The sequence below is a fragment of the Cheilinus undulatus genome, linkage group 7 (genome assembly GCF_018320785.1).
Source record: "Cheilinus undulatus linkage group 7, ASM1832078v1, whole genome shotgun sequence".
In the NCBI taxonomy this organism is placed as follows: Eukaryota; Metazoa; Chordata; class Actinopteri; order Labriformes; family Labridae; genus Cheilinus; species Cheilinus undulatus.
The window spans coordinates 47,977,326-48,005,036 of NC_054871.1; the positions used below are offsets into that span (position 1 = coordinate 47,977,326).

The 27,711-nt window shown below is 39.9% G+C and overlaps 1 protein-coding gene across 13 annotated transcripts in view; it reads right to left on the reverse strand.

The window, feature by feature from the left end:
- fryl (furry homolog, like) overlaps positions 1-27,711 on the reverse strand; it is a 161,686-nt gene that overhangs the window by 2,907 nt on the left and 131,068 nt on the right. For 8 of the 13 annotated variants that reach the window (XM_041790918.1, XM_041790915.1, XM_041790921.1 and 5 more), the window contains 9 exons: positions 22,933-23,133; positions 21,263-21,463; positions 14,418-14,845; positions 10,178-10,385; positions 9,933-10,082; positions 7,006-7,104; positions 6,141-6,209; positions 4,541-4,558; positions 3,698-3,808 (listed from right to left, as the gene is read on the reverse strand). In XM_041790918.1, the coding sequence (XP_041646852.1) occupies positions 3,698-3,808; positions 4,541-4,558; positions 6,141-6,209; positions 7,006-7,104; positions 9,933-10,082; positions 10,178-10,385; positions 14,418-14,845; positions 21,263-21,463; positions 22,933-23,133 (1,485 nt within the window). Of the gene's footprint in view, positions 1-3,697; positions 3,809-4,540; positions 4,559-6,140; positions 6,210-7,005; positions 7,105-9,932; positions 10,083-10,177; positions 10,386-12,153; positions 12,334-14,417; positions 14,846-21,262; positions 21,464-22,932; positions 23,134-27,711 lie in introns of those variants that run through there. The other 5 variants (XM_041790914.1, XM_041790909.1, XM_041790920.1 and 2 more) reach the window with 3 other exon arrangements.

Consider the following 27,711-nt stretch of genomic DNA (forward strand, 5'->3'; position numbering starts at 1 on the left):
CAATGTGCCGTTTTGTTTATTGTGAAGAGAAGCTTTTAAACTTTTAAATTAAAGGACTGTGGACAAAGAGACAGTGAGACAGCAATCTGGAGGAAGCAGTGCTCTTACAGCCTAATGTAATTTGTCTGTTCTCGATGCTCTGACAAAGGAGATGGCAGAGATGAAGCTGCCGCTGTGTCTCAATATTACTGTGGGTGAGGCGACGGAGAAAACAGCAGAGCTTATATCCAGCTCCTGATCAGACCGCTGATAAGTCTGCATGCGTATCCGAGAGCCGAGCAGTGGAAAAAACAACAATGTAGATCAATAAAGTCTCTCTGATTCTCATCAGCAAACACATGGACTAAATCTACATCAATGTCTCACACATATATTACACTGGATGTATAGAAATTAACTATAAATCATTATATAACATGGATAATGTAAAGTGAAGTTGTCAGTAAATACAATACTCAAGCATTTTTGTTTTTTCTGTCTTGGAAACACCAGCATTACTTTTACCTCCTTGGGATAAAGGGAGAAAAAGAACAGGGAAGTAAACTTTCCCATCGCCAAGATCAGGTATTCCAACCTTACGAAGTACTGAGTTAAACACACGCTACAGCTAAGCTAGTTTCCAGAGAGGTGGATGCTACAAACACCGGTAACCCAGGTACAGCTCACGTTAGCCCGGCAGACCAAGGAGGAGCCACTCCATATAAACAACCACGGCTGGATTTTAAATCACCGCCAGCTACACAGTGTGTCACCAAGGCAGCACTAACGGACTAATAGCAAGGTATGCTGTTAAAGACGCACTGATATAAGCTGTAGAGTCTGCCGCCTTCAGAGAAACAATGAGGAAAAAACATAAGACGAGAGAGGAATGTTAGGCAAAAAGGAATTTAGAGAGCAGCTGGGATTTAATCTGTACTCTGTCAATAGAGTATTGCTATTTTAGACTTAAACAGTGTGCAAATGCTTTAACAGTGTCCAAAGTTGAAAACATTTCTACTGAGTTCTTTTGTTTCCCTACTTTCCAAAATAATAATAATGGCTATAAAGTTGTATGAAAATAGAGTTATTTCCTCTCACACTGCCACAACACATGAGTGTGATATGTAGGCTACAATAAGGATTGATGTAAAAAAAAGTAACGGCTGAGTTACTTTTCAAAGTAACTAGTAACTGTAATTAGTTACTATTTTTCAGTAACTTGACCCACACTGGAAATGAATATGTAAAATTCAGAGGTTTTGTGGTTATTTTCTAAATGAAATAACAGTTGTGATTGCATATTCACACACAAAAGTACCGAAAACAGGTACTGTGTTGTGTACCTGTTCACGGGTACCGTACCGATTCAAATGTGAAAGACTACCATCCCTAATCTGAAAGCTGTTTGCTTTTGGCCATTAAATAACAAGAGAAGAGGAGAGCAGTCACGTTCATAAAACAGCTGAGGTGATAAACTAGCTTTGCTTCTCTTAACCTGGGAAAGATTTATTTTATGGAACATTAATAAGGAAATGACCAATCAAATAATTTAACCCTCTGAGAACTGTCAACTATAGTAATATCTGGTGCATAAGCTGCACTACTAATGCTTATTATCCAAAGATGCCTGCAACTTATAGACCAGGGTCACTTATACCAGTGAAAAGTGCTGAGACATGCATTTCATTTCCATACGTGCATGCAGCTGCCACTGCCTCAATGTGCACGAGACACAATTAGACTGAAAATTCATCCACATTCAGTGTTTATTGCAAGCGGCCACTTCGGTTTTACTGCTCAGAGTGTACTGGGATAGTAAAGCATACCAACAGGGGCTGGCACCACTTTCTGACAGCCTTTCCTACTCGTTAGATTGCCACTGAGCTTTTTGATAAAACAGGAAATATACCGTTAAGAAAACAAACCACGTTCATTTGACAGAGAGCACTCCTCATTAAGGAGAACAGGTGACAGGTGGAGGAGGGCAGAGGGACTCGTGAGCTGTGAATCTATCTTGCTGCAAGCTGAGAGCTAAACCTCTGCATTATAGCCAGTAGATGCACAAACTCCATACAGCTAAAACAGATGGGTCTACAGTCGCGAGGCAGCAGCAGAGACACGGCACACTGTGGACTAATAAATGAAATAGAAATCATGCAGTGCTGTTTAAAACTTTTTCCCCTCTGGGGGATTTTAAAAACAGACTGCAGCTTATGTACCAGGGTGGCTTATAATTTATATTTTAAGCATGAACAAATACTTTCTTCAACTAAAATTAGCACAAAGAGATGCTAAATCTGTTAGCCTGGCAGTTTCAAATGTGTTGATATCAAGCAGAAGTGGAAAGTAAGTAATTACATTTACTCAAATTTCTGTAATTGAATAATTTTTCGTGTACTTGCACCTTTTTAAGCACATTTTTAAACCAGCACTTTTACTCTTACTTCAGTATGTTTTAATCAGAGTAACTTTAATTTTGCTTGATTACTTTTTACACCACTGTTGACAACACAGTAGCACAAAGTGTGAGGATGATTCTTCATCAACCCAAAACAGCTAATGACTGCTGGGGTTCTTCTGTTCATGTTTCTAGTGGATTGTTGTTGCATATTTGCACCATGAGTGAAGTTATCAACTGAGTTAGAATTCCCATCTATGACTTTAAGTGTTCCTAAAGGATGCATACTGAGTCTTCTCCATCAGTCTGCATTGCCTTGCTATGAGGTTGAATTTCTGCTTTGTTCTCCCCAGAGAAGACCCACCTTACCACTGAGATTCAAACATTACTGCAGCTCTGTCCTATTATGAAGCATTACTTTCAAAAGTGCAGTTTAACTATGTGCAGTGTGGTTAAATATAGACACTTTTAAAGTGTGAAATTTAACTTTGTATGAGTTAAATTAACACTGTCAATTTTGCTGTGTATTTTACTTTATTAAAGAGGTGGGACCTCACCTGAAACATTTGGTTGGAGATCTATTCTCTTGTTCTTGCCAATAAGGAAAAATAATATTTTACTGTACAAATCCTCAGTATCTACTGAGTACTCAGGACTTAGAGTAAATTTCAAATGAGATACTTCTTACTTTTACTTGAGTAGATTTACAGATCAGTACTTTTACTTTGACTAAAGTAAATTTTAACCACTATACTTGAGTATAGTAGTCTGTTAGCTCACTTTGAATTTCACCATAATATACTTTCAAATGAGAATTTCACTGAAATGCACATCCATTACTGGCAATATGCATCGTGAATATATCGGCTGTAAATCCCCATCTACTGATACCTTGAATGACTTCTAAGCTTAATCTGCTGATATCGATATCATTAGAGATGCGACAATGCATTGATTTAACATCAGTATTGGCCAATATCAGCCCTGTTCACAAACATCAGCCATCAGCAAAATTATGAAACTTTTTTTATCTGCTGTCATAAATTTTATACTAGCATCTGGTAGAGTGACTGAATTAAAGAGGAGTGTTTTTGAAGGGAAGGAAAAGTGACCAGCTATAAAACTCTGATTTGTTTTCATGGTCAAATGTGAGAGAAACATCAGCATCAGCATAGACTAAGCTGTAACCTTAAATCTAAAAATTGGGCTAATATTTGCAGATTAGCACATCTGTAGTTTTCAGACATGTTGTGTTTCCAGAATCAGTCATTAAGGAAAAACATGTTGATTTGCAGTCTTATGTTTCTCTTTCAGTCTTACCTCGGCCTCTCTCTTGATGGTGTCCACCCTGCTGATGAGCTTACAGTAGGCCTGAAAGAGCAGCAACAGCTGAAAGTGCAGCTTATAGAGCCTGCGACATAACTCCAGCTCCTACAGAGACAGAAACATCAACACAGTCATCTAACGAACAGACCTGCAAGGACATCACTCTGATGATCACATGATTAGACGGATGGGTATCCTGGGTTAGAGACGTGGGAGATGAAAGGGTTAACATGGCCTAAAGCATCCGGTTGTGGGCTTTGGAGCGAAAGGTGAGTTTAAAGTACGACTAGTATTAGTCATGAGATCTTTATTAGAAAATTATCCATCACCAGCTCCTGTAACGCTCTCTCTACTGGGACCAGTTTGTCTGACTGGATGAAGCCCAAGAAGTTATTCAAAGTGTCTAATCCAGGAACATGTGGAGGGAGAAAACAGATTATGGGAATAAAACACATGCAAAATGAAAGTTAACTAATTGTGACAGCAATAGGATCTCTCCACTGCCCTCTACTGAAACAAGCGCTGCCTCTGAATCATTTAAACATCCTGATCTGCAGACACAATCAGTGTGCAGACTAAAGCAGTTAAAACACTGATTATCCTGGCTGATGCAGCAACAGAAAAACAAACATATTGCATTATGGGATAAAGAGTAAATTATGATTGGGTGGATGGGAGAGTCGAGCTGGGTTACATGACCGATGGAGGCAGAGAAACAGCGATACAGAGGTGGGCGGGGTGGTGGCAGCGCAGAGATAGGAATGAGATGATCAGTGTTTTTTTTTTTTTTTTTAGATGTCATGATTATTAAGAGTCCATAATAGGAGAACCACTTACTGCTAGTTTTTCCATTTGCTAAGCAAGAAGGTGAGCAGGTCACACAAAAAACAACAAACAAAACAGAAGGAGAGAAAGACCAAGAATTAGTGAGCTTTAACACGGCAGCTGAGACACATTCAGGGAGGGCTCAGTGTCGAAACACGTGAGCCCATGTCACCCATTTTTACTCTGGAGAGGCTGGATAACAGCATGTGTGAAGACAGAGAGAAATAATGTGGTAGAGGATACAGCAGGAGAGAAAGTAAAACACCTCTGAATGTGCTGAACATCAGTTTGAACCTTAGACAGCATTTCTGTGGGTGGAAATAAAACACAGGGGGAAGCTGTGAGCATGAAATCCACAGATCTGTGCAGGGAGGAGTCGTCAATTTAAGGATATGGAGAGAGAACATGCAGAGACTGGGGACAGATTAGTCTAAAAAAGAAAACTCTTAAATGAATGACCACGCCTTTTTGTTTGGCACTTAATGCAACAAGCTGAATTCCTTCTTGCTGTTACCTTGAGGTGCCCACTGAAGCTCTGTAAGTGCATCTTCACTTTAAAATAACACTGTGCTGTTACCTCCCTCTCTTTCACATTTTTCATCAGCTGACACGCACAGGGTGGTAAAGACAGAGAGGAAAGACTATATATATTCAAACACAGGGCACATCCCTTTCCCAGCTCAAAAGTGAATCCTCAGCTGTGTTTGACTGACAGCCTCTGGCAGGCTGAGCTCCAGCAGTGAACAAAGACAGAAAAACCAGTGCCTGAGCTGCGTGTCACTGACTAACAATATGAAGTTAGGAAGGAACCGAATCAGTATGTAGTAGGATCTGTGCGACATTTCTTGCATGCTGTTAGGTCTGCTTTAGCTAAAGTAGGGTGCACAGCACCCTATTTTAGACCAGATTCCCCCCCTATTGACCAAAGTCAGAAAAGGCCTGATGATCTGATGGTTCTTAAAGGTCTCATATTGTGCTTCTTTAAGACAAGTTAACATTGGTCTCAGGGGTCCCCAAAACATGCCTGCAAAGTTTGTTGCTGAAAAAAACACTCCAATGTTGGGTTTTGCACATCTATAAGCTCCTCTGTTTTTGCCCTGCTCAGAACATGCTGTTTCTGTGTCTGTGGCTTTAAATGTTAATGAGCTGTCTGACTCCGCCCCTATCAGGAAATGGATGTGGCTTTGTTCTTCTTTGCTTTATTGGAATAATATATATTCAAGCAATGAACTGGCAGCTAAGAGAAGAATTTAGAGGGTGGAACTTTCCTACAAATAGGGAGGGCCAACTGAACCGGGGGCGGGGCTAACTCCCTACATGACATCATGCAGGGAAAATCTGAGAACTGCTCATTTTGGCACACATTTTCTAAAAGGTGGAGCAAGAAAGAGAGGCAGGGACCTACATTTCCATACCAATATGCCTTTATTTCAACAAGAATCATCCCCACATCTACAACTCTTTTGTGACAATCCCAAGGTCTTTAAGTTTTAATGCAGACACATTACTGGCAGTAAACTTAATCCTTTAACCCTCATTGTGTCAGGATTCCTTTGAGTCACATTTATGAAATCACACAGACAAGCACCTTAACCACTGTGTTCATCCCTACCTGTGCGTGAGTATTTGGCCGTTGGCTGCTGTCTTTGTCTCCAAATGTTTTCCTGCAGTTTTCCAGCCACTGCAGCGTTTGAGGGGCAGAAGAAGAAACCAAAAGGGATTAGAGAAGGGAGGGAAAGATTGGCAACTTATGTAATACAAGAGCTTGTTTTCCCTCCTTTAGATGAATCTTCAACTGTGTGCGTATATCATAAAGGTTGGTCAGAGAGGAGATTTAATAAGTGTGTTGTACTTAGCAAATTAAAGAAGGCCTGTTCCAGAGCATGGGATTGTATCTAGGCCTCCAGGGACCATCGCCGCCTCATTCAATTAGTGCTCCTGCATCCCAGAACCCTCTGCAATCTCATCTCTTCTCCTCATTCCCCTCCCCCAGTGTTCCTCCTCCCACCGCTCACAGCTCCTCCTGCCCAGCCCTCTATAACTGATTTAGGAGCACTGAGGGTTATTTTTATCCCCTCAGCGGGGGATGGCACTAGTGATGCAGACACTAACAGCAGCTAAATCTACTCAAACCAAACACTGATTTAATGTCCGCCCTGCTGATGAGACAGACTGGGGCTTATCCTGCACAGCATCAGCTATTTGTATTCATGTCCTTTTGGTCTTCTATGGTGTGATGGCAGTCGGATAAAAGGCAATTTGCACACACTTCCTAAACCAATCCCTCTCTTCAGATGAGAGGCCTTAATAAGAAAGTTCCTTAGAGTGTCTCACATGCACACATCCTGACACAGCAGCTTAAACTGCAGCTGCTGCAGTTTTAGAATCACAGAGGATGTGATGCAATCTGTCCAGAGGGAAAACAGCTCTGAGAGAAAACTAAAACAGATATGGTGGAAGATATCTGGATGACTTACAAGCTCTGCTGCTTCTTTCTTGGCATTGTAGGTGTCCAGGTGTTCCTGCAACTCCAGCACACTAAACTTCAGAGTCTCCAACAGTCCACAAGAGACCAGCTACAACAAGACAGGACACCACATACATTAACCCACAACAATCACGCCTGATAACACAGAGAACAAGACACAAAAATATCTACAGCAGGACCCACACATACATTAAAGAATATACAAAAACATGCAGCCTTCAAAATAACGGCTACCACACGTCTCTCTCAGCTCCATCTGGTTATTTGGACATTTTAAGTTTGACAAGGTGAAATATATATTGATTAAGGACTTAATAAGCCCTCAGACCACATTTTTCAGATGAAAACTTAAGCACATGGGTATTTAGTGGCACTCTTGATCACTTGGGGTCCAATTTTGACATCTAAGCACTCAGTATTTACATTCTACACTTTGAGTTAAAAATATGTACAAAAACAGGTTAAAATGGTCTACTGCAACTGAATTTCTAGTGGCTGATGGGGGGCCATGCGCCGTCACCACAGAGCTCAACAGTTCCAGCCCACTTTTTCTTCCCTTGTAGCAGCTCACAGCTGAAATTCTTGGCTCCACCAATCAGAGACGACACTCTAGTAATGTGGGTAATCTACAGTACCACTTTCATTGATTTTATAAATCAATCATGGTCAATATAATTTGTCTTTTTTTTTTAAGAAAAAAAAAACCCACTCATATTTGTCAAAGCGAAAACAGACTTCTAAGGGTAATGTTTATTAAGTAAAAATATGTAAGGTAAAATAAGTGACTGCATACATATTCACCCCCTTTAAAGTGACTGACCTAATTCAACAGAGGTCCAGCCAACTGGTGCTAGTAGTCTCACAATTTGTGAAATGGGGATCACCTGATTGCAGTGAATGTATCTCAAGTGACTGTAGTATAAAGACACCTGTGTCTGGAAGGTCCAGTCACTGGTTAATCAGTATTCCTGGCTACCATAATACCATGAAGACAAAAGAACACTAAAAGCAAGCAAAAAGTTTAAGTCGGGGATGGATACAAAAAAATGACGAAGGCACTGAACATCCCCGAGAGTTCAGTTAAATCCATCACCAAGAAATGGAAGGAATATGGCAAACATGTAAATATGCCTAGATCAGGCCGTCCTCACAAACTGAGTGAGAGTGCAAGAAGGAGACTAGTGAGAGAGGCCACCAAGACACCAATGAGTACTCTGAAGGAGTTATAAGCTTCAGCAGCTGAGCTGGGAGGGACTGCACAACTGTTGCCCAAGCTCTTCATCGGTCAAAGCTTTATGAGAGAGTGGAAAAGAGAAAGCCACTACTGAAGAAAAATCAGTAACTCTGGAATAGAGTAGGCATGTGGGAGACTCCATGGTCAAGTGGAAGAAAGTTTTTTGATCTAAGATGAAACCAAAGTGATGCTTTTTGGCCATTAGACAAGACACAATGTTTGGCTGACACCAAACACTGCACATCACCACAAACACACCATCCCACTATGAAGCACAGTGGTGGCAGCATCATGCAGTCGGGATGCTCCTCGGCTGCTGGCCCTGGAAGGCTTGTAAAGGTAGAAGGTAAAATGAATGCAGCAAAATATAGGACAATCCTGGAGGACAATCTTATTTAGTCTGCAAGGAGCTACGGCTTGGGAGAAGATTTTTTTTCCAGTAAGACAATGACCGGAAGCATACAGCTAAACTACACAGAAATGATTTAAAGATAGTAAGGTGAATGTTCTGGAGCGGCAGAGTAAATACCTGGACCTTAAACCAACAAAGATTTTGTGTCTGGACTTGAAAAGGGCTGTTCAAGCTCTGTCACATGCGAGCCTGACTGAGACTTAGCCACACAGACTCAGTGCTGTGACTCAGCCTAAGGTGCCTCTACATAATTTTTGTCAAAAGGCCAAATTACATTGACCATGATTAATCTATAAAATCAATAAAAAGGTAAAACATCCAAGGGGATAATACTTTTTATAGGCACTGCGGTGCCTGTTGACCCAAACTGTGAATGAACCATTTTTTTCTTAAATAAGGTCAATAACATAAGAAATTGTGTCTGCTACATGACCATACATCATCGTTTCAGATTTAAATAGCTCATGGTAGATTAAGGAAAAAAATGTTAATTTGCAATCTTGAACAGAACTATCCACAATCAAAGAGTCACAGCCTCATCTCTGACTGGTGAAGCCTGCTGTTACTATTTATGTGCCACTTAAGCTATGCATTTAGAACACTTAAAAAGCTGTCATATCAGCCTTGTTGATAAATACTGACCATCTGCAAATAAAATGGCATCAACAGATATCATAGCTGAGCTGACGTCATTCTGTTGCTTCCAATCAGTTTCACAATGACATTTTGGATATCAAACTACTGAATGATATAGAACTTATTTATAGAGGAAGCAATCTATTAGCCTCATTATGATCCAGTTTAATGGTTAAAACTGAGAAAAAATGTTCACACACTATGAGTTTTGGTATCTGCCCTAATTTTGACAGAGTTTCTCTGGAATTAGAGAAATCACAGTGGATTGTGGGATATGGAGTTCCTTCACTTTCTGAGAAAAACCTAAATAAACAGACTTGTGTTTTTACTTTTTTCCCTCAATTTTCCAATCCTGATCAGCTGTTTTAAATCTATCAGCATCAGAGTAGCTGGTTGGCTCTGTTCCAAGATTAAAATGATAGATATAAAAGATTTATTGAAATGCCAATAAAGGGTTTTGATGGGGAAATTTACTTCCTGAATCAGAGCCACGAATTACGTAGGTCACTGCTGAGCTCAATACTGGCCGTAAAGACTGACCTCTTTATTGTCACGTAACTTTAGTTCTGATTGACAGTCCTTATAAAACATGTTGTTGAAATATATAGCAGACGACCATGTAGAGCTTTCTCACCGTCTCTGCATCCAGCAGCACAGTGGGGCACTGTGAGCGAGATGTCATGACTTCCAGGGAGCTGAGGAACTGATTGCCCATTCGCTGGAGCCTCTCTCCAAGAAAGCGAACAGATGCATGAGTAATGGAGCCAAATTTCCTCTGAATGCTCTAGAGAAAAAAGAGAGGAGAAATAAAAAAGGGGATTAGAATGCTGACTAGTAAACAAGGCTAAAGGGGAGGGGGAAAAAAGAGGAGGCATTCACCTGGAAGAGTCTGGAGAACACGTGGAAGGTGTAAACAGCAGAGGACCCATCTGTGTCTGACAACATCTGGTTGACATGGCAACGCCAAGCATCTTCCTCATTGTCGTAGGCAACAGGCTGGAACGCTGCCAGGATAGCAGAGAGGAAGGGCGAAGGGGGCGGAGAGGCCTGGATCTCTGGGAAGCAGTCTGCGTCACCTTCATCTTGACTGAAACACAGACGGGGGCCAATAAGCTACGATCCGACATGTTCTACAGCCCACTGTGACATCACTGAAGGACAAATGTAAACACAGACACTCTTCAGCCTCACCATCTGCAAGTAAACAACCTCACATCCCTGCATGTCTGCCTCTCTCACTGCAGATTCTGCTGCAGTATTTTGAGAGCTCTTGTCTGCTGCAGTGCTGTAGCATAACAACAACATATGAGCTATTAGCATATTAGCATCATTCAAACATCTCTCTCTCTCTCTCTCCTCCACACATTCAGATACTCACAGGCCCGTCGGACCAAACAGCCTGAAGAAGCAGACAGAATATAAGTATCTGATTCCTGCGCTGCCGAGCGCTGTGGCGGACACAGTCTCTGTCCTCATCCTCACCCCAACTATCGCTTCTCTATCCCTCACTCTCTCCCCTCTTCTGCAGCTCGGCTGTGCTGCAACTGCTAGCAGCACTAGCGCACTGCACTCCCATCCCACACAGGACTGCAGAGAGCTCTCTACGAGCCTGGCATCCACACACACAATCACACACACTCTCTTCTGCACAACAGAGGCAGGCAGCTCCCGACCTGACAAGAAGAGTTGTTTTTATCTTTCTCTCTCCCACTCACATAAATCCTCATACACGGAGAAAAACACTAAACAGCTTAGTGACCTGCTGTTTTCAGACAATCACTTGGAGTACATCCCACTCACAGACTTCCCTATCAATCATGTGGTTTAGCTAAGTGAAGACCTTGAGTATGGTGATGTACCTTAGTACAAGGCTGACTGTGTATGTGTGGACGCAGCTTCATATTCCTTAAGTGTAGAGAAAAACTGTGACTGCACTGACGTCCTCCAACCACAATTGGCCCACCTTGAAGAGGGACTGTTTGCATGTGGACCACTGCCAGCCCACCCTGGCCCTCCTTCATGGTTCCAGCCCACACGGGAACAACGCCAGGGAACAAATTACTCATCGCACCATCTCAGAAGCCACATACTGTAGTCCTTTTCCCCCAAAGGACACAAGACTTCAAACCATTGTTTTACCACCTATGAAGACTTTTACCCCCATATCAAAACCCTGAATAATAGAACTGTAAATACTTCAGAATTTAAAAGAAAATAACACACGCTCTGCTGCATTATAGGAGTAAAGATGGCATCTTTTGATGGACACTTTTGTGTGACCTTGTAAAAAACTGCTATGTGCTGTTGTGATTAATTAACTATAGAGAAAATGAAGAACGTGATCAATAAAGTACAATCAATCAATCACCTGCTTAGTTAAACTGACAGATTGGATGCATCTCATGTGATGACTAAGTGACTAAGACTGTAAAAAACATGTATCATTCAATATGTGTCCTGCTCTGTAGTATAACTGACTTCCCCTCATACTTAAACACATTGATGTGTTTTATTTTAAAAGGTTTTCATCTTTTCTGCTGCAGTTTCTCACAGATGGACCAGCATAAAAATCTCAGCTCATTAGCTTGATGCTAATGCATCATGGAAATTGTCTTTGACAGGCTAAAAGAACTAGCAACACAATGGTGTTACTCTTATGGCAAAGCAACTGCATCATTCTGACAGATATAGCAGCATCACTTGATTTTACTTTATACTTTTTTTGTTTTACTCTGTCCCATATAATAACTGCAGTAAAACTTGTAAGCAGGTATCCAAGCAAAAAAATTCTTTTCGCTGAGACATGCTGCCCAGCTCTGGTTGTCTTAAATCAAAATAATAACTGTGCTCTATTTGTTCATTATGAAGCATTCTTTTCTTTAAATGTACATTTTTGACATCAGGGAGAAAAGCTGTTAAAAAGCAGCACTGCTAGCCTGGTGGGCGATGAGAGAAAACTTGGAAGTATGAAAGGCCGGGCCAGTCTTGTGAGCAGGCAGGTTTCAGATTTACCGCCAAGTGCCAGGAGTCAGAGCCTGTGTTTGATTAAGACAAAAATAATTATCACTAATACTTTGATTGATATTCAGATGATGATTATTAAATGCCACTGATGTTACAACACCTGTACTTCATGCATTTATCCAACTAAAACACTAACAGGCAATAAATGAATGAAAAAACATAACTATGTAAAATAATGATAAACAATGCCAATGCATAACAAAAAGACTCACTTCATGGCCAAAATATCACACCAGACACAGAAACATTTACCACATGACAAAGGCTATGGACAAAACTAGTGTGGATCAGTAATCGTTACAACACGGTTATCTAAACTTAGCACAAAAAGTAATGAGATTTGTGTTTGCTAGATTATTTCTTGGTTGTAAAAATGCTTTTTGACAATAAATCTTACACTGTTGGAAAGTCTGTTTATCCCCCTTTTAAATGGTGCCACAGTTGTAAGGAACATGCGTCTAGGAGATGAGCAGCAGAGCTGAGTATGTGGGTTATGCCCATTAAAAAATTGGCCAAATAATCTATGCCGTCGCCAAACAGCTTATTCTGCTGTTGCTACTGACTCTTGTTTTTAGCTTTTGGTCCCCCTTGGTGATAACTGACACCTGTTATGTTAAGCGATGAGTCCAGGTTCTGCCTACAGCAGTTGGATTATGGAGTCAAAGTATGGAGAAGACGTGGAGAATGCTATGCTGATGGCTGCACTGATAGAGGAACATCTTTTGGTGGAGGCAGAATGATGGTGTGGGGCACTAAACAAGAGTCAATGGCAGAATAAGCAGTTTGGCATTGGCGGAGAAGATTCGGCGCATTTTTCATAGGCACAACCTACATACTCAGCTCTGCTGCTCATCCCACAAATGCATGTTCCTTGCAAATGTTACGCCATTTAAAAGGGAAATAAACAGGCTTCCAACGGTGTAAGATTTATTGTCAAGAAGCATTGTTGCAACAAAGAAATAATCTACAAACACTTATTTTCTTACTTTTAGTTTTCATGATTGTAGCCACAATTGTAATTGAAATGAAACTCAATTTCAATACAAAGCTCAGTTCAGTGTGTTCAGCCCTCAGTGTCCTGGGCAGAAAAAAAGCCCTTGTGTCAGCTGTTCTTGTCATCCCACTCACAGCTCTCTTAGTTGAAAAAAAGCAGCTTTTTGAGCAGCATTGCACTAGCCAATCAAGATCAAGACAGGGCAGGACACCTGACAATGACAGAAAAGAAGCTGATCTAACTTGTCTTTCGGTGGTGAAGTTTCCAGGTCTAAGTCAGGACAGGATTCATTTGCACTAATTTCATGTTTCTCAGTGAGAAAAGACAAATATGAAGCTTGTAGCGCTATTTCAAACAACGTTACAGACACTACTGAGGAAAACATAAGTTAACTTTCATAACTTAGCAACAATAAACGCTGGTGAGAAGCACTCTGAAACTGAGGTGGGAGGTGCTGTCAGCATTAAAAGAGCTGGCTGAGGACACAAGCCCTTGGGGGTGTAATCCACCTGCTATGAACAAAAGAGCTAACATGAAATAGTAGAAACAGTATGTTTAATGATACGTCCTGTTGTTGCACTAAATAACTCATATTTCTTGGTGAAGACAGGAAAATGCACTGAAGTCTCTCTGATTATGGATATAAAAGGTAACGGCAGTCACATATGAGCACCCTACCTGCAGGGTAAATATGCATCCATAGATCCTCCAGGCTTAATTCTTTTATAAAATTATTGGAAGGAATGTGTCTGCAGTAAAACAAATAAACAAACAAACAAAAAACTGATTCTCTATGCAGAACATAGGCCATTACTTTTTGTTCAGGTTGCTTCCTCGATGGGAGCATACCTCTAGTGCACTGGACAGCTCTGTCACCACATCACCATACTGACATTATCACAGTTAGAAATGACAAAAATGCTGCCCTAAGAAGATTCCGTTCCTCATTAAAACTCTGGTCCACCTCTGACAAAGGCTGGTTCTGAATGAAGGAAAAGCCCAGAATCCCTGAGCACAGATCACAGATCTGACACAGATCACGGCAAACATTTTTCATATTCTCCGTTTAACCTGAGTGGAGCTTTGGCGTCATGTACAAACCTGGACATGCCAGAGAAATCAGCCTCCTCCTCCTCACAGCGCTCGTCCAGCTCCTTCAGCGCCTGCGTCACATCTTCCTCCCACATAGATCCACAGGTGCTGTCCGGGTCTGGATCCACATCTGTCTTCGCCTCAGACGGCATGGGCAGGGGCAGAGTTAGGGGCAGGACGGTTTGGGGGTCCTCCTCAGAGAGTGACCCCGGTGGAGTGTCTATGGCTGGCGGGGGAGGGGGGGCAGGCTCCAGGTCTTCGTGAGGGTCCTGGATCTCCTGGGGCTCCTGAGGTTCCTGAGCGTCCTGTGCATCCTGTGAGTCCTGGAGGTCACAAAGCTCCTGGGGGTCAGAGGGCAAAGGGGGGGCGCTACAGAACCCTGTGTCCTCGCTCATGCTGCTGCTCAGCTCATCTGCTGCGGTCATGCTCACAGCGTCCTGTAAGATAAGCCAGAGGAGGGCGCTCAGGAGCAGTCCAACAAATCATACCATATTAAGAAATATAGATATTAAAATAATCTTTTTTAACAGTTATATCCTTTAGTTGTTATGAAGGGCTGGGCAATACATCAAAATGTCAAGATATCAAGAATCTCAAACAAAAGGATAAGACAAAATCATTCATATTAATATGGTTTATTTTACGTTATAATAATGTTATTAGTTAACTGTAAGAATTACTAACAGTAAAATACTTACTGCCTTTTACTTGCCAACATACATGGCTCCAACTTTGATATTTAGTACAGTATCTGCAGTCCTTAATGACTATCATTACCAGTATTTAGGCTTGGAATCAGCACCAATACCTGATACTGGTATGGGTGCATCCCTATTATTTTGCTTTGTTTTGATTTCTCTTACTTCTCTAGTTGTTCTTTATAATCATGTAGTGTCACCACAGTATACAAATGGCCCTTATTATACTGGATTCCAGTACTTGCTTGCCTTTCATTACCCTCACATTGGGGATGTACAATATTATTGGCATGATATCTGTATTTGCAGATATTAGCTCAAAAAGTTTAATATTGGCAACGGCAGGCATGAACGTTTCTGATGAAATTTACAACTGATGCAGTGCATACAAAATATATCGGCCTAAAATATAGGCAAAATGAACGAATGTATCATCAGTTATTGATCGTTGCCTAAGGCAGGGGTTCACAACCTTTCAACCCAAAACCCCCAAAATAAAAGTGCCAGAGACCGGGGACCCCCCTCTGTACCTGAAGGTGGTTGAACGCGGCCATAAACATTCAAGAATAATCATGTGCAGAAAAGGCCGACCATAAGGGGGGGTAAACGGGAGAGGTTTTTGGGGCCCAGCCAAACTGGGGGCCCATGGAGGTCAGCAAAATGATGAATTGTAAAGTAAAGCTGCGATATCCATATTTTATATCTAACCTGAAAAATAACCACTCTTATCAAAGAAACAAGTATCTTTTATAATTCATATGTGCCATAGAAAATAGCCATCCTAAAAAATATAAACCCCTTTTCTGAAAAACAAAGGTAAAAATTGGTGGAAAATGTGGTGAAATGGGATTTTAAAAATAGCAAAAAATGGCAAAAATTGGTTGAGTGAGCATATAAAGTGATTAAAGGGGATTAAATAATGGCCAAAATGGGTTCAAACTGACAAAAATGGGGGGAATTTTAGTGAAATGGGATGGAAATTTGTATTAAACTGGCAGAAATTGGTTAACTAAGGCAGAAAAATGGTCAGAAATTGGTTAACTAAGGCAGAAAAATGGTCAGAAATTGGTTAAATCGGCAAAAATCGGCATTACATACATCAAAATGTTGTTAAAATGGGCAAAAATGGGCAAAGAAAGTAATGAAAGGGCTTAATATAGTAATAGTGGGTCAACAGAGGCAACAATAGGCATAAGGTGGCAAGCTCTGGTTTAGAAGTGGCAAAACAGGCAGAAAAAGTGGTGAAAGGGTTTGAAATTGGCAGAATTGATGGGAACAAAGTGTTGAAAATGGGTTGAAATTTCATTAAATCTTTGTATAGTGACAAAAGTGGGTAAATGATTTTTGAAAAGTGGAAAATGATGATTGCAAAATGTGGTGCAAAAACTGGCACAAATAAACACTTTCAACATTAGAAGCCAATAATAACTTGACACACTTTTCATCACCAAAAATGAGGGAACTTTCAGCCAGGATGCTAGCACCAATGCTACTGATCGAACACACATGCATCTGAGTAGGGTTTGTCAGGGGCCCAGCCATTTCTGTGTGCTGACTAACTTCTTACAGCTTTTTTTTCTTATTTGATCTCAGCATAAATCTCACTAAATCATGTTTTTATTTTGCATGTAATTAGTTTTAAGCATATATTTTCATAAAAATGGGTAAAATTTACAATTTGAAATAATTTTAAAAATATTAGCATTTGTTTAAGCTTTCTGGTGACTCCCTTTCAGTGTCTTGTGACCCCCATGTTCAGAACCAGTGGCCCAAGGAACTACACATTTTAGTGGGCCTAAAGCGTGCGCTGATATTTTGAGTGAAGCCCCAAACATCAAACAACTAAAAGACTGTCACCTCCTCACCCCTCTCTCTGCTCTGCTTGACCCAGCCTGTCTTTGCACAGGAGACACTTTGTGTTCTTTATCATACAAAAGGTGTGTTTATATGAGGATTGGCTAATATGACTTTGGAAATATCGTCTTTTTGGATATTGACGCAAATCCAAATCATATGCATCCCGACCTCATATGGAAACTCTTGTTCCTCTCAAGCTTCACCTACTTGACTTACAGATCCGAATACAATTTAAAGACTGTGAAGGAGTTTTCCTGCAGCTTTTGGAAATTAAAAGCAAGAAATTGCCCATTATGGGTGTCTAGGGCTTTGACTCTTGTTGTGGTATTAGATAGGTTTCAGTATTGTTTAACCATTACTTAAATAATCTTAAAGTTACAATTCTACTACTGGAGCAATCATTTGTTATTTCTTTACATAAAAAGTATGAGGATTTAGATCCTGAATTACCGATCAGCTACCAAATACTACGGTTTGATTTTTTGGCCCCTATCGCCCGCCCTACTGCCATGACAGCAGTAGCACTCTACGTCAACTCAAGAACACAGAATCAATCCGAAACCTCAATTAAAGGTGGAATAAAAACTACCATAGCCTGCACTTATGATCACATGATAGTTTCAATTATACAAGAGGGACTGTAAGTCAGCACTTTTTTATTGCGCTCACTTCCCTCAGTATGACTCCTGATGTCTTCAATGTAAGCTAATGTCACTCATGAGAAATTCAAGAAACAGAAAAGAATCAATACAACAGAAGCCAATATTAATAAATCACTTAAACGGCATTAAAAACCCAACCTTAATGCTAATAAAACAGTGGCAGCGTGGTCAAATGAGCTAACGGGATAGCAGATGAATGAGATGTACTGTATGCTCTTTGAACAGATTTATGACCTGTTCTCTATCACAACAGCTAAGTGATGGATGGTTTAAGTGCTTTCACAAATCACCAGACTGTTAATTAACAATACAACAAGAAACAGCTTCAAAGTCCGCCTCAGAAACAGGAAAACCACATAAATCGTGTGTTTAAAGTAACTATGCTGATGCAATGTAGGAGGGATATGCTGATAGCACAAAGAGGGAGCGCTAATTAAGATCGCTTGTTTTTCCTGGTCTTCTGTTTTTATTTAAAAGTCTCATGTATCGAGGGAAACTGAGCATGGCAAGCAGCCAGTACATCACGGAGACAGCAGCTATATTACAGAAAGCTTTTAGAAGTGGTGGCGGCCATCCTGGAGGGAATGAGTAAGAGTATTGATGGTTTTATCTGGGGCTCATTACACTAAGAGCCGGGGCCGCGATGGGGGAGATGTCCTTGGGGTGATCTTGAGAGCATCAGCTGGAACGAGTTGCTGGAAAGTTACGTCAGTTCTGTGTGGAGGACTGTCAGCTGGGGTGGAATTCCTCTATTGATAATGATGCTGCTTTATAATACCAGCCTCTATTGATACAGTTCATGAGATTCAGCTTCATAAAAAACAGACATGACATGAGAAGATGAAGACAGGTTTAACATTTTCAATTGTATTCCATCACAGAATAGAAACTGTCTGCGGCTTTACTGATGTAAGGAGAATATAAAGGAAAACAAATGCCTTAAAACTGATTCTAACCATCATAAATTGATTAATGTACATAGCTTTGTCTTTTTTACAGATTTTTACAGAGTCTGTTGGTGAGGGTCTGGTTATTTTGGTACCAGAAAAGTTTTGTGTTCATCAGGTTCTAAAACATTGGTTCCCAATCTGGGGTCCGGGCACCCCTAAGGAGGATGCCAAACATCTAAAGGGAGGTGCAGGGTCCTGTCTGCACTAACGGTTTGATTTCAAATTTTTCACTGAATAGAAATTGTAAATCTTTGCCTGTTCCTTTCAGTTGTTTGTTCTAAAATTATATAAATATTTACAGAACAAACAGTGTTGAAGATTGGGGGTGGAATAATCGTTCATTAATCATAATTGAGGTAAAAAGTTCAATTAGTCATGATCTATATTTTTGTCATAATCGCCCAGCCCTACAGGGGGGTCAATTTGTTAAAGACTGGAGAAGTAGATGCAATGCAAAACAAGAAATACAAATTTTCTGAGAAAGAAAAAACTCATATTTTTTGAGATTGTAGTCATACATTTACAAGAAACCAAACTCTGAATATCTGAGTTTAAAAAGTCTGAAATTCAAAAGAGTACAAGAAAAACTTTAAAAAGCTGTAAATCATAAACTCAAAATTTGCAACTTTTTAAAGTTAGAAATTTACAACACTGTAAAGTCAGAAAAATAACAAGAAACCAGACTGAAAACAGAGGCCGTCAGACCCTGCTGTGCAAAGAGCCTATTTGTTAGGCTCTCAGTGCAGGACTTTTGCAAGGAATGGGTAAAATCTAGTGCTTTTTTCTTCCACTCAATCAGCTTTTTTATTTTCATTTTTTTACTTGAAATCCTATGATCTCAAAAAATTCTAAATTAACAAATTACAATAAAATACATCTATTTTTTTCCTGTAAATTTATGGCTTTTAAATTTAATTTTTTCCCCTTAATTTCAAGTTTTTTTTTCCAGAAAAATTAACAGATCATCAATATTTTTAGAGAGGCACTTTATGGCTCATAATATTGGATAGTTGATGCCTTTTTTTTCCTCCCTTTTTTGTTTAAATTAAAAGTGTGTACGTCTACAATACCTACAATATTTTCAATTTAATACCTGTATCAGCAGCTGATAGTTTGTCCAGTTGTTTTTTTGTTATCAGCAGACATGAACATTTCTGTTGATATGTACTCCTGATGTATCTGCAATTAATGTCCGATGTAGATATAAGTAGGGCTATAAGGGTAAGTAAATGATGATGCTTTGACCATCCCTGTAGAAGTCTGGGCCCTGTGTTGGCCCCCAACTTACTCTACTCCTGCAGTTAAACTAACCCACTTACTGGCACATCATGTTACCTCATCAGTCTACAGGTTAGAGGGCTCTGGGAGGGGGCAAAAGGAAGACAAGGGCTTAACTTCTTATCTAGGTAAGAGACAACTTCTAAAGGATGTGTGACCATTTTCCCTTCATCAATGAGGCAAGCTGATTAACAGGATACCATCCGCAGTCAACGTAACTCATTCATCAACACTCTATCACTCACTTTGCTTTAATAATACTTCATGCAGAGCATGAAAAAAGGGAAATGTCTTTAACTGAATCAAAATTGCAGTTTTGTGATAAATGGTTGCATTGGTCGATACCATTCAAAATATTTTTGCACTCTGAGAGCAGCAGGTTTTACTTGCAGGAGTCTAAGTAAAAATCAAAAGCCAGCAGGTAGATATGCCGTTTTAGTGCCTTAAACATGTCAGAGAAATAAAAACTGTTAAACTGTTATAATTTGTTTATGTGAGCGACTCAGCCAACATTCATCACGGGGTCACGTTAGGGTAGTGGGCTGCCTCTTCAAACAGATTTTAGTGGAAGCACTGTGCCAGTAGAAGTACTATTTAAACAAATAAAATAAAATATAAGATATAATAAATGTAACAGCTTCATCTGTGACTGCACCCCAATATCTAAAGACAAAGATTTGGTCTTTTTGACTCTTGTAACATTTTCACAGTTCAATAAAATATAAATCCAGACATGTGAAGCAAAGATACTCACCGTTGTTAGTAGAAGTTATAAATGTCAGTGGAAGTAGAGGAAAGGCTAATGCATGTTAATATGGTAATAAATTAAAGGGGTTTAATAGGCTTGACTGGGTACATGGCTTGTTATATACTCACACATGCTTCTGCTGAAGACAAAGCAGCTGGTGTCCATTCACAAGTGTTTAATGGAGGATTTAGTTGGAATGGTCAGATGCTGTGTTATTGGAGGTGAGCAGTTACAGCTAACCTGAGGTGAGCGTTTGTTATCATCTCTTCCTAAATCACATAGCAAGCAAGCCGAGACATACAAGCACCCCCCACCAGACGACTACACACACACATACACACAAACCATTAACACGATGGACATGGACTGGACTTCAGCGACCACAACCAGAGCAAAACGTTAAAGCAAGTGCTGGTAGATGGGAGTCAGAAGCAGCGAAAGCAGCACACACCATCTTCCCTGTCAGCAGGGAGACACAGCTACAGAACCAGAATCTTTACCCCCCAACTAAAACTCCCTGAAGGTAACCCTGATCCTCTGTCTCGATGACAGACAAGCCAAGAAGAACAGCGTAAGCAATGAAAAGTTAGTTAGAAAGAAATAAGGCAAGCTAGAAAGCACCCGAGCACCAAAGTTTATTGCTGCTCCCGATTGATCCCACCTCAGGCAGCTGGCTGCTGGTGCTGTCTGAGTGGGCCATCTCCAATATGGGGCTATCCAGGCGAGGGAGGGAGGGCAGAGAGGGCAGAGAGGGCAGGCCGGCTGCCTCCTCTGTCAGGGCGCTGCTGGACGACTCCTGAGACTGCTGCAGGGAGTCCACATGGTTGGATGCTGTGTCGTCTGTAGCAGAGTCACTGTTCAGCTGAGTGGAAAACAGGAAGATGGGTTAGCATCTGTGTGGTAGCAAAGCAAAAACACAAAACTGAATTTGGGAAACATATAAACGTGTCATCAGAGACTTGGCAAGACTACATTTAAGAGAGATTTCTTAAATCTGTAAGTTTTTTTTTTTTCCCCTCTAAATCTATTTTAAAAGTTTTGGTGTGCTTAAATGTGCTGGCATGCCTCAACTAAACTACAATGCACTCAAACACGCCTTTAAACATTTTATTGAACCAGATAGAGGAGAGGTGGACTATGGCAATTAGATAATTTCTCAAAATCATTCAGCCCTAATTACGACATTAGTCTACTTCTTTAATAGCCATACCTCATATATTTTCATAACGCCTGTTCACCATTGAATGATTATTTCAGCTCAGGCTGCCTCTGTCACCAACCAGATGTAGCTCTCTTTTAGAGGTCACAAACATAAACACTACTGGGCCCTGAGCTGTGTCAAATACTGAAAAAATGACAAGCTTACGAGGTTAGCTGATGACCTCTTTACTGTGGTGTACCAGATACTAAGACGACGGTGATAATTAGGTTCTTATTGACCTTATTAGTACCAATTACTCTTAAATAATTTGGGCATTAAATGCTTGTTTTTCTATGTATTTTAATCCAAGTTGGGCAAACAGTAACATGAATTACATTCCTGTATTAATGTGTGCATGTTTAGTCATTTTAGTGTTTTTTAGTCTTCCATTCAATGGATTCAAAAATGTTTAAAAAAGGTAAAATCATGCCAACATAAATAAATCTTTTAACCTTAATTCTTGTCAAATTCCTTAAGCACACATAATGCTGCATGCTTGTTGTTCTAATTCAAGATTAACTACGTCATTAAAAACATATTCGAGGCAAAATATTCAGTAAAGGCAAAGCTCATTCTCTCACCGTGCACTACCAAGATCAAGAAGAGCAGAAGAAGAGTAAAGAAATAAACCCTCCTTAGAGGGAGAGAAAGCTTTTGAGTTAATGGCAGTTTTGAGAAGCCCTGAGTCGCAAAGCAAAACAAAGCAAAGAGGAGTTAGAGACAAGCAGCCAAAACGTTAGGAAGTGTAAAGGAACATGCTGTTATTCTACATTTTCAAAGTAAAACCCTTACTTATTAAAAAAAAAAAATTCTTCTCGTTTTTTTCCATAAATAATATCAGTGACTGTTTTGTTGGGATTATGTGAATCCAACAGTTTTTGGGGATTTTTCTGACCTTTACATACAGATTCTTAAGAAAGGACAACAGCATTAATCTAGCAGCGAGAGGAGGGGCTGAGGGGGGAATCTACCACCAGCGAAGAAGCAAGCATCTAGCCCCTGTCCACACCTGCAGCAGGTCCAGCTCAGAGCGCACACATACACACGCACACCATGCCAGCGGGCTGCGTGAGGAGCATGGTGGGTCGGATTTGGGGTGGGTAGGGGACCCTGATTGGAGTGAGACTTACAAGGCCAGAGCGGGTGAGAATCTGGCTAGCGCTCAGTACCTCCTCCTCAGACGATTCGTCTGTGTCCTCGTGGTTGGTGAGGTTGAGGCTTGGCGTGCTGCCGGTGAACTGGCACTCCTGCAAAGACGGCGTGTCCCCTTTGTCCATGCTCTCCAGGGAGCGGCGGCGCACTCCCCAGTTGAAGTTATCCATGCTCTCCCCCTGCAGGACGACCAAGACATCAGCAGTGAGACAGAGCAACACAGCAGACGAAAAGACTTCCCAAAACGAGCAAACACAAACACGTGACGTTTATTTACAATCCACTGAAGCACAATGCATGATGGGTGAGGTGATTTTTCTCTACTTTTGGGGGATGGTAGAGGATTCAGTGCTCTAAAACTACGATGTAAGGAGTTCACAACCACAGTCAAAAACAGAGAGCACTATAGCACTTCACTCAGTCAGTACGTTTACATGCAGCAACGAAAAGTAAAATTAGAACTGAACTTTAAAACACATGTGAACACATTAATCTGACTGTAATCATACTTAAATTAAACACATCTAAAAAATTATGATGGAGATCAGTTTACTCTTGTATGTTTACACCTCAATTGAACCAGACTCCCTCGGCATTCTGTGCACACTCCATGGTTTCTGTGTCAGACTTTGACCCAGAAGCCAAACAGCATAAATGCTAAGCATTAACCTTGCAAAGCAGATGGATCTGCAAGATTTAATGTCTGTCATCAGGCAAAGCTCCAATGCACAACATTTGTGGCAGACCCCAAAACAGTTTGGACCAATCAGAGTCATGTGAGGAGAACGGGCGGTAGCTATGGGTGGGTTTGGTTGTACTGTAAGCCAATAGGAATGGCTGCTGGCGGGGCAATATGCTCAGATGTAGCCACAGTGGCAGTTTTATCGCTCTTCTCTCGACCTGCTTCACCACAAGTTTGCAAATGTTGTGGGGTAAAGTTGTGCTATAAGCCGGTGCGCTGGAGCTATTTGCTAAGGTAGCCATAGAAAAGCGGCAATTAAATAAGACCTCAGCCTTATTTCTTTGATATAACAGGAGCAAAGAGCCACTGAAAACTCCTCTTTGCAAGAAGATATTTTTGTGCTTCTCCCAATAGGTTTCAGCATGAAGTTTTGCCTCTGACAAGCTCCATTTTTCATAAACTAAGGCAGAGCTGTTACAGCTCAGGTTAATACTGAGGCAGAGCATGCCTACTACCTCATTTTACCCTGTCGCTCTAATTGGCCCATCATGACTGCTGACCAGTGTTATTATGTAACTCAAGGTACAAATTTTAGCTGAAGAGAAAGAAATCATCTTATATGTACTTAAAGGAAAGCGCAGAGGGTGAATAAAATGAACAAAACAGCAAAGTTGTGATGTTATTTGCCGTTTGAAGTACAACCAGTAGTGGTGTTTCTTTCTGGAAGCCAAGAGAAGCTAGGCTTCCTTCTTTTATTCAGACTGTGAATGTCATTTAAATAAAACATTTCTTTGTTATTTTAAAGCAGCAAAATAAAACTGGATGTTATGATAAAACAACTCCAAAACCAGCATCATGACAAGGAAGAAGAATGAAGGATGTTGGACTATCAATGACTGTTTATCAAACTGCCTATCTGGTTTTGTGTGCATATTTTAAGATGTAGTGACAATGCTTTATTTGTCTGGATTTACCTGTGTGTGGTATCACTTTACTGATAAAGTTTATCATGGCAACTTTTTGCATGCAAAAGTGAGCAGACTGAGGTAAAGTTACCTAAATTGCTGAGTTTGTTACTGATGCTTGCCCCTGTAAGGCTACATTCTCACTGCAGTTAAAAGAGACCTGAATTAGATTTTTTGCTTATTTGTGAATTATATCTGATTTTTTTCTGACAGTGTGAAAAACACAAGTCACAATGAATCTGCTACTATCGGCTACGTTCATATCTGGTTCCAAATCAGATACGTAACTGATCTTTTGGAATTCGACTGCAGTTTGAACAGATCTGAGAAAAGATCAGAATTGAGCATTAAGGCCTGCAGTGTGACAGTAGCCTAAGTGTGTTAGGTTATCTGAGCATGTCAAGTAATGAAACAGTGTTTGTGTTTACATGTTACCCTGCTGAATCAGAGAGATAAAGCATCATATCTGAGTCATAAGTGTAATCTGGTGCATGCAAGCTCTACATTTGTATGACTGTAAGTCAGGCGCTAAAAGCTCATCTGGTTATGTTACATTTCCTCCTAAAGCAGCCAGCTTCCCCCTACCCTAATAAAAATGCATGTACATTCAAAGTCTTGTCTCTCACTGGGCTTTCTTTAAAAAAAATCTCTTACCCCACATCACTGAACAAATTTCTTAAAAAAAAAAAAAAAAATCTCCCTTTGGCGCTTATATACTGGAACAAGAATAACAGTCCAGTTAAATATTACAATGCAGTTCAACTTAACCAAGCATGTAAACGCACTGACAACATAGAAAGACATGAGGGCACTGAGGAGGAAAGCATCTCTAAGAAGCTTTGTGGCCCACAGACTTACCTGAAGCTCCTTGTGGCAAAAGAAGAGAAGGAATAAGTGTGTTAGTAGACCTAGGACATGTTACTACAGAGACAAGTTATGACCACAGCAGTCAGGACGAAAGAGACAAGACAAAAATGTTACTCTAAAACGACACAACTAGAGTCGGTATGGTCAAAAGAGGACATGACAGGAATTTAACATGAGGATTTCAGTCTTTAAAGATATTAATTTTGTATTTTGAAAGACCATTTATGCAAATTAATTTAAGGCTTGTCACAGTACCAGAATTTTAAAGTTTTATGTGATAAAATAAACAATACTGATCTCTGTTTAGATATCACAACAGCAAAATAGGAGTCCTAGGCATCTACCAAGGCCCCTCAGATTGGGTGATGTCTTGTTCTAAGTCATCAAAAACTGTAGTGCTTCTGCACTATTTCACAATTGAAATACAATTCACCTGTACTCAATACCTGTGGAACTCAATAATTTGTGAGTTACACCCTGACGTCAGTGTTTAGTGTGGTCTATTTGGACAGGATTAAAAAGTCTGTAGTTTAGTAGAATTTACAGACATTTCTGAAGGAAAATATAAGAGTGCTGCGTGGCTGCACTCAATGAAAATACACAGTGAAGTTGTATTTTTAAAGTTCATTAAAAAAATACAATGTTGTGCAAAACACTTTCTGTAGGTGGTATTTCTTTCATGTGTCCTATATATACTGTTAACCAGAGTTTACAATGGACAGCATGTGCTAACGTGTTTTCCCCCTCTCTTTCTATATAGATATGTATATATTTTAACATATTTTTAGATTTACAGAAAACTGTCCACTGTTACTAATAAACTAGTGAACAATCTCCCCTAATTTCCATTACACATGGAGGTTGCGCAAGTCACCTGTTCATATCTGCAGCTAATCAGAAAGAGGAAGGGAAGGAAAGTCGAGCATCCATCTCATTAATATTTGAGAAAGGGAAATGTCTAATGTTAAATATGAACCTCTCCTGTTACTTTGAACAGTTTTTATGCAGGTGATGCTGCACTCTATAAATTTGGGATTATTGTGTATGCACAACAACTCTCCTTGCATAGATCAGCTGCTGCAGCCCTAACCACTGAATGTTGAGCAGCACATTTTAAATCCTAAACTATTCAATGCATGAAATGTACGGCTAAATAATACTGATAAAAGGTCAGGCACTTTGAAATAGAGAAACTATGGGAAGCAGAGCAGCTGTGAGTATGAAGAGAGCTGTGGTGTGCACACCCACATTTAGACAGCAAAATTTAAATAAATAAGTAAAATAAAGCCATTTTTGCACATATGCTGAAATTTACTGAAAGAAAAGCATTAATAAGACTCTTAATTGTACAAATCTTTATGTTTATTAGTGGTGAAGACAAAACTGATATGGATCACTTCACAGATCTTATCATCAAAGGTCCATGTGCAATGAAAACTTTCTTAAACATAATTTCATAATGTTTGCACAGGAGGCCTGGGATTTAGTCTCTTTTTTAAATAAGCTCAAAGACACCTAGACTATTATGAAATAATGAAATTATCTCATCTCAATAAAAAAAAAAAATCTGTAAAAAATTATTTTGATTCCATAATTGGTTTCTAGCAGAACAAATCAGACCAAACCGAATTAAATTGGACTGAATCGTTCTATATTTTAGTATATTTTAGTGAATCAAATCACAGCCTGTGAATCAAGATTTGAATCGAATCGTCTTGAGAAGAAGAGATTCACACCCCAAATGTTTGCTGTATGTATTTGTTCATTGATTTATTTCTCTACTATACACCTGTCTTAAAGAAGTAAATATCTCTAATTCTTAAATGAAATTTTGGGACTTAAAACTTAAAATATTAAGGACTTAAAATATATTAGAATAACAGCAATTCTATCATTTTCAGATGTGTACCCCATATTTATAGATACTTTGACAACCTTGAAATCCACTTTCAGCTTATCAATATTATTTTATATATAAAAATTAAAGGGCTTATGCATATAAAGCAAATTGCACAGTATAGAGTGAAAAGGAGTTGGCCTGCAAGTTTTTTAAATAAAGATTATTTTTGAACTTTTATGGCTTACTTTAGCTAGGACAGTGGATAGTCTTAGACTCATGAGAGAGTGTGTAAAAGGACCAACTGGCCAGATTTTAACATATGTTTCTATACATGAGGCAAATAGATAAAACTACTTGGCTGTGCATGTGACTTTTGATAGATTACTTCATCTCCTACCTGTCT